The sequence below is a fragment of the Mobula birostris genome, chromosome 2 (assembly GCF_030028105.1).
Source record: "Mobula birostris isolate sMobBir1 chromosome 2, sMobBir1.hap1, whole genome shotgun sequence".
NCBI lineage: Eukaryota > Metazoa > Chordata > Chondrichthyes > Myliobatiformes > Myliobatidae > Mobula > Mobula birostris.
In genome coordinates this window covers 79,557,150-79,569,458 of record NC_092371.1, presented here as the reverse complement: position 1 = coordinate 79,569,458, position 12,309 = coordinate 79,557,150, and the positions used below count along the sequence as shown (strand labels likewise).

At 43.8% G+C, this 12,309-nt stretch overlaps 1 protein-coding gene across 1 annotated transcript in view; it reads left to right on the top strand.

The window, feature by feature from the left end:
- Nucleotides 1-3,288: 3,288 nt before the first annotated feature.
- The window catches only part of LOC140210667 (deoxynucleoside triphosphate triphosphohydrolase SAMHD1-like), a 72,838-nt gene continuing 63,817 nt past the window's right edge, over nucleotides 3,289-12,309 (top strand). Inside the window, 1 exon segment of the mRNA XM_072279838.1 lies at nucleotides 3,289-3,303. Coding sequence (XP_072135939.1) covers nucleotides 3,289-3,303 — 15 coding nt within the window.

The window sequence follows — 12,309 nt, the reverse complement described above, 5'->3', positions numbered from 1 at the left end:
CCCCTGTGGGGCCTCAGTGCTGCTTATAGACATTCCTGACACACAGCTCTGAAGCCACACTAACACAGAAGCACAAACTCCAGTCAGCCAGTCCATTATCCAGGTTACAATGCAAGTCCCAAACTGCATTGAACAGAGTTTTCCCCCAGCAATGAGGGCTGTACGATGTTAAAGGTGCTTGAGAAATCAAAAAACACACGATCCTCACAGTGCTGCCCTGCCTAGTAATAAACATAATTGTCTTTTTTTTTAATTATGACATTTCCCTGTTGGATTGCATTCCTGTGACCAGTCATAATCAGAGCAGGAGTCGCCTGTTCGGCTCCGCAAACCTCATCATTGATCTGATTTTGGTCTCAGCCGCTTAACTCTCCACCCTGAAGCAAAAATCCAACGGAGCCTTGTGTCAACGCTCAGCAGCTGCTGTATTAGGTACACACAGACCACTGCTCATTGATGCAACTGTCTAATCAGACAATCCTGTGGCAGCATGAAAACCTGCAGACATTGTCAGAAAACACATACAAAATGCTGGAAGAACTTAGCAGGCCAGGCAGTATCTATGGAAAAGAGTAAACAGTCAATGTTTCGGGCCAAGAGCCTTCATCGGAAGTGGAGAAAATAGATGAGAAGTCAGAGTAAGAAGGTGGGGGAGGGGGGAGGGAGGCACAAATAGTCGTAGATGACAGGTGAAACCGGGGGGTGGGCAGGTGAGGGGTGAAGTAAAGAGCTGGGAAGTTGATTGGTGAAAGAGATAAAGGGCTGGAGAAGGGGGAATCTGACAGGAGAGGACAGAAGGCCATGGAAGAAAGAAAAGGGGAGGAGCACCAGAGGGAGATGATGGGCAGGTAAGGAGATAAGGTGAAGAGGGAAAAGGAAATGGGGAACCGTGCGGCGGGGGGCATGGTAGGAGTAGGGAGGGGGAATTACAAGATGTTTGATAAGTTGATGTAGGCTACCCAGATGGAATATAAGGTGTTGCTCCTACACCCTGAGTGTGCCCTCATCGCGGTAGTAGAGGATGCCATGGACTGACATATTGGAATGCAAAGTGAAATTATAATGCATGGCCACTGGGGGATCCCGTTTTCTTTCATCAGACGGAGCATAGGTGTTCGGTGAAGTAGTCTCCCAATCTTCATCAGGTCTCACCGATATACAGGAGCCACACCAGGACCACCGGATGCAGTTGATAACCAATACAGGAGATAAGGGGATGGTGGGGGAACTGAATGAGTATTTTGCATCAGTCTTCACTGAGGAAGACATCAGCAGTATACCGGACACTCAAGGGTGGCAGGGAAGAGACGTGTGCGCAGTCACAATTACGACAGAGAAAGTACTCAGGAAGCTGAATAGGCTAAAGGTCGATAAATCTCCCAGACCAGATGGAATGCACCCTCGTGTTCTGAAGGAAGCAGCTGTGGAGATTGCGGAGGCATTAGCGATGATCTTTCAAAAGTCGATAGATTCTGGCATGGTTCCGGAGGACTGGAAGATTGCAAATGTCACTCCAGTACTTAAGAAGGGGGCAAGGAAGCAAAAAGGAAATTATAGACCTGTTAGTTTGACATCGGTGTTTGAGAAGTTGTTGGAGTCGATTGTCAGGATGAGGTTATGGAGTACCTGGAGGCATATGACAAGATAGACAGAACTCAGCATGGTTTCCTTAAAGGAAAATCTTGCCCGACAAACCTATTACAATTTTTTGAGGAAATTACAAGTAGGCTAGACAAGGGAGATGTAGTGGATGTTGTATATTTGGATTTTCAGAAGGCCTTTGACAAGGTGCCACACATGAGGCTGCTTAACAAGATAAGAGCCCATGGAATTACAGGAAAGTTACATACGTGGATAGAGCGTTGGCTGATTGGCAGAAAACAGAGAGTGGGAATAAAGGGATCCTATTCTGGTTGGCTGCCGGTTACCAGCGGTGTTCCACAGGGATCCGTGTTGGGGCCGCTTCTTTTTACGTTGTAGATCAGCGGTTTGGATTATGGAATAGATGGCTTTGTGGCTAAGTTTGCTGATGATACGAAGATAGGTGGAGGGGCCAGTAGTGCTGAGGAAACAGAGTCTTCAGAGAGACTTGAATAGATTGGAAGAATGGGCAAGGAAGTGGCAAATGAAATACAATGTTGGAAAGTGTATGGTTATGCACTTTGGCAGAAGAAATAAACTGGCAGACTATTATTTAAATAGGGAGAGAATTCAAAGTTCTGAGATGCAACGGGACTTGGGAATCCTTGTGCGTGATACCCTTAAGGTTAACCTCAGGTTGAGTCGGTGGTGAAGAAGGCAAATGCAATGTTGGCATTCATTTCTAGAGGAATAGAGTATAGGAGCGGGGATGTGATGTTGAGGCTCTATAAGGTGCTGGTGAGACCTCACTTGGAGTACTGTGGGCAGTTTTGGTCTCCTTATTTAAGAAAGGATATGCTGATGTTGAAGAGGATACAGAGAAGATTCACTAGAATGATTCCAGGAATGGGAGGGTTAACATATGAGGAACGTTTGTCCGCTCTTGGACTGCATTCCTTGGAGTTCAGAAGAATGGGGGGGGACCTCACAGAAACATTTCGAATGTTGAAAGGCATGGACAGAGTGGGTGTGGCAAAGTTGTTTCCCATGATGGGGGAGTCCAGTACGAGAGGGCATGACTTAAGGATTGAAGGGCGCCCATTCAGAACAGAAATGCGAAGAAATTTTTTTAGCCACAGAGTGGTGAATCTATGGCATTTGTTGCCATGGGTGGCAATGGAGGCCAAATCATTGTGTGTATTTAAGGCAGAGATTGATAGGTATCTGAGTAGCTAGGGCATCAAAGGTTATGCTGAGAAGGCGGGGGAGTGGGACTAAATGGGAGAATGGCGGAGCAGACTCAATGGGCCGAATGGCTGACTCCTGTTCCTTTGTCTTTTGGTCTTATAACCGCAACAGACTCACAGGAGAAGTGTCACCTCACTTGAAAGGACTGTTTTCGGCCTTGAATGCTAGTGAGGGAGAAAGTGTAGCACTTGTTCCGCTTGCAAGGATACGTGCCAGGAGGAAAATCAGTGGGGAGGAATGAATGAACAAGAGAGATTGGCACGGAGTGATCCCTGTGGAAAGCAGAAAGTGAGGGGGGAGGGAATGATGTGCTTGGTGGCGGGATCCCATCGGAGATGGCAGAAGTTACGGAGAATTATGTGCTGGACGTGGAGGCTGGTGGGGTAGTAGGTAAGGACAAGAGGAACCCTATGCCTGGTGGGGTCATGGGAGAATGAGGTGAGGGCAGATGTATGCGAAATGGAAGAGTTGCAGGTGAGGACAGCGTTGATGAGGGAGGAAGGGAAGCCCCTTTCTTTGAAGAAGTAGGACATCTGCTTCGTTCTAGAATGAAAGCCTCATCCTGAGAGGAGATGCGGTGGAGACTGAGGAAGTGAGGGAAGGGGATGTCATTTTTACAAGTAACAGGGTGGGAAGAGGTATAGTCCAGGTAGTTGTGAGTGTCTGTGGGTTTATAATAGACATCAGTAGATAAGCTGTCTCCAGAGATAGAGACAAAGAGATCGAGAAAGGGGAGGGAGATGTCAGAAACGGACCAGGTAAATTTGAAGGCAGGATGGAAGTTGGAAGCAAAGTTGATGAAGTCGACAATCTCCGAATGGGTGCAGGAAGCAGCACCAATGAAGTCACCGATGTAACACAGGAAAATTTGCTGAGTTCCTCCAGCATTTTGTGTTGCTTAGAACTCCGGCATCTGCAGATTTTCTCTTGTTTGTGATTGGATCAGTTTCAGGAGGTTAAGTTGTTGTTCAGACCAGACATCAGGATGGGGAAGAATGTGACCTAAATGACTTTGACCATGGAATTATTGTTGGTGCCAGATGGGATAGATTATCTCAGAAACTGTTGATCTCTTGAAATTGTCACGAATAACAATCTCCAGAGTTTATAGAGAATGGTGAGAAGAACAAAAAATATCCAATGAGTGGCAGTTCTGTGCGTAAAAACACCTCGTTAATGCAAGAGGTCAGAGGTGAATGGACAGACTGGTTCTAGCTGACAGGGAAGCACCAGTAACTCAAATAACCACGTGTCATAACCATGGTGTGCAGAAGAGCATCTCTGAACGCACAATGCATCAAACCTTTAGGTGGATGGGAAGCATCAGAAGACCACAAACGCATACCCAGTAGCCATTTTATAAGGTACAGGGGGTACCTAATAAAGTGGCCACTGAGCTTATTTGATGTTCCAGAGATCCAGGAGATCTCAGAGCATAAGATTGTTCACTTTTCTAATTACTTGATCTGACTGACTGTGCTAAGTGACATTTACTTGCCACTGTTACAATGCCAGAACTGTACCAACAAAGTTACACACAAAAGGGTATTGATCACACAAGCCCAACTTTATTGATATGCCACAGTTATTAACTGTGTCTCCAGATAATTCAAGAAAAAAACAAAACATTAAATATAGCACTATGGCAAAGAAAACACAATTAACAGCTCAATAATTATGAAACCTCACTCCAGGAGAAACCTCTGAAACGGGCTGATGGAGCCATGTGATCCAAGGTCAAATGTCACAAAAATGTTTCCTGCTGTCCAAAGTAAATTCAGAGTCAATGTCAATTCATTATTGAAGTATGTATATAAGACCAGAAGATATAGGAGCAGAATTAGGCCATTTGGCCCATCAATTCTGTTCTGCTACTCCATCCTGGCGGATCCATTTTCCCTCTCAACCCCAATCTCTTGACTTCTCCCCATATCCCCTCATGCCCTGACCAATCAAGAATCTATCAACCTGTGCCTTAAATATACATACAACCTTCACAGCTGCCAAGAAATTCCTCCTCATGTCCATTCAAAAAGGATTCCCCTCCAGTCTGAGGTTGTGTCTTCTGGTCCCAGACTCTCCCACCATAGGTAACAGTCTCTCCAAATCCACTCTATAAAGTCCTTTCACTATGTGATAGGTTTTAATGAGGTCACCCCTCATTTTTCTGAACTCCAGGAAATACAGGACCAGAGCCATCAAACACTCTTCATGTGACAAGCCATTCAATCCTGGAATCATTTTCCTGAACCTCCTTTGAACCCTCTCCATTTTCAGCACATCTTTTCTACAGGAAGGGGGCTAAACCTGCTCACAATGCTCGAAGTGAGGCCTCACCAGTGCTTTATAAAATCTCAAAATTACATTCTTGCTTTTATGTTCTAGTTTTCTTGAAATTTATGCTAAAATTGCATTGGTCGTCTTCGCCACAGACTCAAACTGTAAATTAATTTTCAGGGAATCCTGAACAAGGGCTCCCAAATAAATCCCTTTGCACCTCAGATTTTAGTATTTTCTCTCCATTTAGAAAATAGTCAACCCTTTCATTTCTTCTACCAAAGTGCATGACTTTCCACTTCCTGACATTGTATACCATCTGCCATTCCTTTGCCCATTCTCCTAATCCGTCCAAATCCTTTTGTAACTTCTCTACTTTCTCATCCAACTGATTAAGATTAGATTAGATTCAACTTTATTGTCATTGTGCCAACTACAGATACAAAGCCAATGAAATGCAATTAGCATCTAACCAAAAGTGTAAAAGAATAGTATTATTTACAAAATAACAGCGAATAAAAAGTAAATGCTACAGCACACAAATATAAAAGTTACTGAGACAGAACAATATGGGTGCAGTACTGCTTAGCGCTGAGATGTGAGGTTCAGCAGGGTCACAGCCTCAGGGAAGATGCTCTTCCTGTGCCTGCTGGTACGGGAGTAGAGGCTCCTGTAGCACCTACCGGATGGCAGGAGAGTGAAATGTCCATGGTTGGGGTGAGATGCATCCTTGATAATGCTTTTCCTCTTGCCCAGGCAGCATTTATGGTAGATGTTCTCAATGGTGGGCAATTGGGTGCTGATAATCCACTGGGCAGTTTTAACATGTAATGTTAAAAGAATTGTTCCCAACATAGACCCCTGTTGAACACCACTAGTCACCAGCAGCCAACCAGAAAAGCCTCACTTTATTCCCACTCTTTGCCTCCACCCAATCAGCCACTGCTTTATGCATGCTAGAATTTTCCCTGTAATACTATCGGCTCATAGATTGTTTAGCAGCCTCGTGTGCCATCTTGTCAAAGGCCTTCAGAAAATCCAAATATACATCAACAGCTGGTTGTGGATTACAGGAGTGGAGATGGGCTAACCCTTATTGACATCAATGGATCTGGGGTTGAGAGGATAACCAGCTTCAAGTTCCTTGGCATCCACATCACCGAGGACCTCACGTGGTCTGTACACACCAGCTATGTGGTGTAAAAGGCACAACCGCGACTCTTTCACCTCAGACGGTTGAGGAAGTTTGATACGGGTCCCCAGATCCTAAAAACTTTCTACAGGGGCACAATTGAGAGCATCCTGACTGGCTGCATCACTGCCTGGTATGGGAACTGTACCTCCCCTAATCGCAGGACTCTGCAGAGAGTGGTGCGGACAGCCCAGCACATCTGTAGTTGTGAACTTCCCATGATTCAGGACATTTACAAGGACAGGTGTGTAAAAAGGGCCCTTAGGGTCACTGGGGACCCACGTCATCCCAACCACAATCTATTCCAGCTGCTACCATCCAGGAAACAGTACAGCAGCATAAAACCCAGTACCAACAGGCTCCAGGACAGATTCTTCCACCAGGCCATCAGACTGATGAACTCACGTAGATTTGAGTGTACTCTATATTACATTGAATGTTCTATTTATTATAAATTATTATAAATTACTATGATTGCGCATGACACATTTAGATGGAGAAGTAACATAAAGATTTTTACTTCATGTGTATGTGAAGAAAGTCAATTCAATTCAATTCAACTCTCCTTTGTCTATCCTGCTTGTTATTTCTTCAAAGAATTCTAACAGATTTGTCAGACAAGATTTTCCCTTGAGGAAACCAAGCCAACTACAGCCTATTTTATCACATGCCTCCAACTACCCCAAAGCCACATCCTTAAGGATCGACTCCAACATCTTCCCATCAATTGAAATACCATTACTAATGCCTCCCCAATCTCTTCAGTCATCTCTTTCAAAACCCTGTGGTGCTCACCATCTGGTCCATGTGACCAGAAGTACAAACTGCAGTGATTAAATCTTGTCCAAAATCCAGAGGCCCGGCACTATCCTCCAATAGTTTTGATGGAGAAAGACCATTTTGAAGACAGGAATTTCCTTAGAGAGAGAGAGAGGCTGGTAGATCGTGCTGAACACCTGCTTGCCTTCCATTCTCACCTCGATGATTTCTCAGTGTTTTAATCTGCAATATTGTTGAGAAATGGAGCCGATCTTGGGCTTGTGCCCATCTCCAGGCTTCTTGGCCTTGAGGCCACACATTTCGATTGAAGCCTCGCGGAATCCTCTCAGAGACAGCAAAGCACCGGATCACCTAATAGGCCCAAAAACACTCCACCAAAATATAGGATACAGACTCCAACAGTGGCAGAAACACGTTTCAAAAAAAGAGAAGACTTAAGAGAAGTGAAAGAAGTAGTTATGAGAAACATCTGGAGGATCTAGCCCTTGATTACATTGATGTACTTTTGGATTTGACAGGCTCTACTTTGAGCCTTTCCAAAAGAATGCCTGCTTCCTGTAATGAAGAAAGATTTCTTTATCAGCAGCTTTATTGTCTCTCTGATGACTTTGATGACAGTCAGAACGGTGTCACATTACTTTAATCTGGCTATCTTATTGGTTAACTGGGATCAACAGAGTTTCTGTTAACTCAGTATGGTCTGAGAAGACCATGACTTATTTTTAGACTGGTCTCTTTTTGTCTCAAAGCTTCTCCTTCTTTTTCTTTGCTCTTGTAACACTCAATAAAACAGCCATAAGCAATAATTCTTATGCCTCATTCTTGACTTCTAAAGAACTGTTCTATCGCAGAAACTTCAGGGTCCAACATAGCAAGAAAATTTCGATGAAACGCGGGCAGCGGAAAGAAAGGTGGAATCCTCATCTCTGTGCTCAACTGTACTTGAAGCTTCACGGGACACATATCTATTGGTCCATTAGTTCATCAACGTACTCGTGCACCATTGTTCACTCACCCTTTGTCACTTGTTAAAGTGGTGTGTGTCACTTCTGTCTCTGATGCTCTCTCGCTTGACTCAGCATGGGTGGATATTTCAGTTGTATTGGCACCATACCAAGAGGGAAAACCTATTGTTGTCTTTGCATTCAGTACAAAACTCCTGAGCTGACCCTTCCCTGCTCTGCCAATGTGCTCAGTTTCGCAACACTACTGATTTCTCATAACTGCCCCAAGCCCAGCCCTGTGTTCGTCTTTGTTCTGTTCACAAAATATTTACGCTCAGACCTCTGCATGACGAAGAAAGGTTTCTTCTGCTCTCTGACTGTTAATTAGGTCCACAAATATTCATTAATTTTAGATATCCAAGATATTTATCAGGAGCGCAGCATATATATTCCTCCCATCCTTCCAAGAAACTCTTTGACCACCTACCATCAGGCAGGAGGTGTCATATTGACATTGACTGTTGGATGGGAAACTGCTTCTTCCACCAGTCTGTCAGACTCCTGACCTCCCTGTCACCACCCAGACCACATCACGTACGAAGCACCAGTAGTGTTATATTTTTGGCTTGTGTCATAAATACACCTTATTAATTGTTAATTTATTTGTGCTAATATTACCTTATGTGTTGCGTGTGAGTTATACGTACTGTGTTGAGCACCTTGGTCTGGATTCGGTGGTAGACTTGTCTATGGTCGAAGGACAATAAATCTGAACTTGAACTTGATGCTGCCTGACCTGCTGAGTTCCTCTGACTATTCATTTGCAATCCTGCACTCACAGAGCTCATTATCATAACTACGTGTTCGTTCTATTTCTTATGGCATGCTATCATGGAAAACATTTTCCTGTTCTGCCTCATTCCTATATGGGTTTAAATTGGAAGCCCTTTAAACACAAGCAGGAATGATGTTTGTCTTGTAAGTAGTTCTCAGTGTTTACTTTGACAACTTTTACTGGTTGCAACATCAACCAGTTCTTAAGTTGGTTTTGTCATGTGCTTTCCACACTTTCAGCATACCTTGCTATTAGTCATATTTGTTTAGGCATTTACTGTTAGTTCTGATAATTGGAAACAGACTACCATCTTCTCAAAAAAGGTCTTTTATCCCTGTTCCGGTATCAGTTCCTGAAGGGAAGCTGGACTTGGGACAGGATGTTAAAGGTTTTCTATTGCCATGGCCACTTCACAATCTGTGGATGTGTGGTGGACAAATCGTTGAAATTATCGAACTAGTAGAAATTATGCTTTAAGTGTTGCTAACCTTTCCTCATGAGAATTTCATCTATCGTTTGGAATCCCTGAGAAGACCTCAAATGATAATGGCCACACTGCACAGGCAATTGACAAAGGTCTTGCAGGGTAAGCATCACTTCACCTATCCTTACCACCCACAATCTACTAATGAAGTTGAAAGTCAGAACGGAACCCTGAAAGACAAGTTGACTAAACTGTTGGAGGAAACTGGATTGAAGTGGCCAGCGGGGCTTCCACTGGCTCTCATCAGAATGCACTGTGCTCCAAACTGCGTAACAGGCCTAAATCCATGTGTGATAGTACCATGTTCTTACCAGTTGCTTCTCCCCTCTGGGTTAAGCACATGACCTCCATACCATGAGTGAAAGCATGTTGCTGCATTGTGTGAGACTGATACAAACCATTAAAGGTTTCCCATCAATAGGTACTTGAAGTCCAGGAGATCGTGCTCGCTAGAGAGTGTCAGACCTACCAGGAAGGAGAAGGGGTGCTGGTGAGATCCTGCCAACGAAAGAATTGTCTCAAGTCTCGGTGGGAAGGCCCATTTCAAGTGATGTTAACTAGATATATTGCTCTGAAGGTCTAAACGAAGCTGATATGGATCCACACATCATACGTCAAGCCAGTGGTACCACCAAACCAAGAAGCCATTTGCCAGAAAAACCTGATGACAAGTACTGACTATCTGAATTGTTTGATTATTACTGCTTCCAATAATCTTTGTATATTCAGTGTTTCTGCTTCCTGCCTAAGCACAGATGATATTAACAAACTTCACTTTTCTTTGTCTAGGGTATCACTGTGCCACATACCAACTGGTGAGGTTGTTGGGTGTGCTCTCGAGGGCCTATATACATTGAAAAGGTGGGTTGCCAATGAATATATCCCTGAATTGTACTGATTTTGATTCTGTATACTTCTTTGATAAGAAGACTAGAGCTGTGAAGGGAGTATGAGACTGCACTGTGCACAGAAATGACTCTTGCCAATGTAAATCCACAGTTAAGAGATGAAAGACATTTTGGGCTTTTGTGAATTTCATGGATGTGGGGAATTGGAAGGACAGAACTAATTCTGTGATTGACTTGCAACTAGGAAACCTGGGGTCCCCACTAATAATTCCTGATGGGTATTAACGTTGGACAACCACTCCCCACTCCATCCTTTCCCAGATTCACATGGAAGTTCATTTAGTTGCTTTGGCAAAGCATGTGGGAGAAAGAAGAATGTGCAGATTGGCCAACACAAGAATGTTGTGGGTGGTCTGAATAATAACAGGTCAGGTTTGTAGACAATGCAAGTACATTGTGGTATACAATCAATCACTGAGGAGCTGGTAATGTCTCTGTTTATGCTGTCCATGACCCTGTTGACATTTAGTGGAGACCTGAAGTTATTATCACTCCCCGTGCCCGATCCCAAATCGTCTCGGTGAATTCAATTCTATTGTGTAAATACGAGTTGTTTACTGGAGCTCAGGTGGTTCCCATGTTGGGTGGGGGACAGGGAGGAGGGAGGGGGAGGGGGAGGGGGAGAGGGAGAGGTGGAGAGGGGGAGGGGAGAAGAGGGAGGGGGTGGGGGAGAGGAGGAGGGGGAGAGGGATGAGGAGGGAGGCGGAGGGAGGGGGGAGTGGGATGGGGAAGGGGAGGAGGAGGGGGAGGGGAGGGGGAGGGGCGGGGATGGGGATGGGGATGGATTCTGCCATTCTGTTTGCACAATTTATTGTGGGAAGTGGGAGGGTATTATCTCTGGTGGGGCACAGGATGTAATACTGCAAAAAAATGCCCATTTGGGGTATTTCAGTGTAGTATGAATGTATAAGTTTTCTGTAATTGTCACTTCACTCCTTTTCCTTATATTTTTTTCTTCATTTCAGAATCACTTTCTTGCAGGCATTCACAGTAAAGACAAAGAAACACATAGAATCAATGAAAATCTGCATACAGCAAAGGCTGACAAACAACCTGTGTCAAAAAGACAACAAATAGTGCAACTACAAAAAAAAAACAAAACAATAATAGTAAATATCGAGAGCACGAATAAGAGTCTTTGAAAGGGAGTCCATAGGTTTTGGAATCAGTTCAGAGGTAGGGTGAGTGAAGTTATCCAACACTGAACTGAAAATATAACCTTGGGACTCACTTTGAGGAGTCTTTGCTGGTCAATGAATCTCATGAGAACGGCATATAGGGACTTTGAAAATAAATTTACTTTGATTTGAATTTACTTTGGATAGTGGACATTTGACTTTGGGTCACATGGCTCTGTCAGCCCTGTTTAAGATGTGTCTCCTGGAGCGAGGTTATATGATCATTGTAAAAATGTACCTTCAACAGGGTTTCGTGCCCAAATGTTGATTTTACTATTTTCCATAGATGTTGCCTGGCCCGCTGGGTTCCTCTGGCATTTTGTGTGTGTTGCTTGGATTTTCAGTATCAGCAGATTTTCTCTTGTTTCGTATATAGTCATTTACCCTTTAATTGGGGTTTCTTTGTCAACAGTGCAATATTTTAATGTTTTGCCTGTTTCTTGAATCTTATGGAATACAGTTAATGACTGTGGAATATCAATAGAGTTGCGTTTAATCTGATCACTATCTTATTGTGTGTAACTTTGTTGGTACAGTTCTTGTGTTGTAGCAGTGATGACAGAGTCATTTAACACAATCAGTCAGATTAAGTGAATTACTTCTAAAGACGGTGAACTGGACTGTTTCACCCCCTGAGGTTTCTGGATCTCTGGAACTTTTTACCTGGAGACCTGTGGAATTGGCCATTCAATAGATTCAAGGCTCAGATAGATTTTGGCCTCAGGGTGGAAAGTGAAGGGGCTGAGGCCAAAATCGGATCAATCATGAGGTTTGAGGGTCCAAATGGACTACTCCTGTTCCAATTACTACTGACCACAGGAGTACAGTCCAACAAGAAACTGTCATCATTCAAGGAAACACTCAAGTTTATTCTCTTGTAAA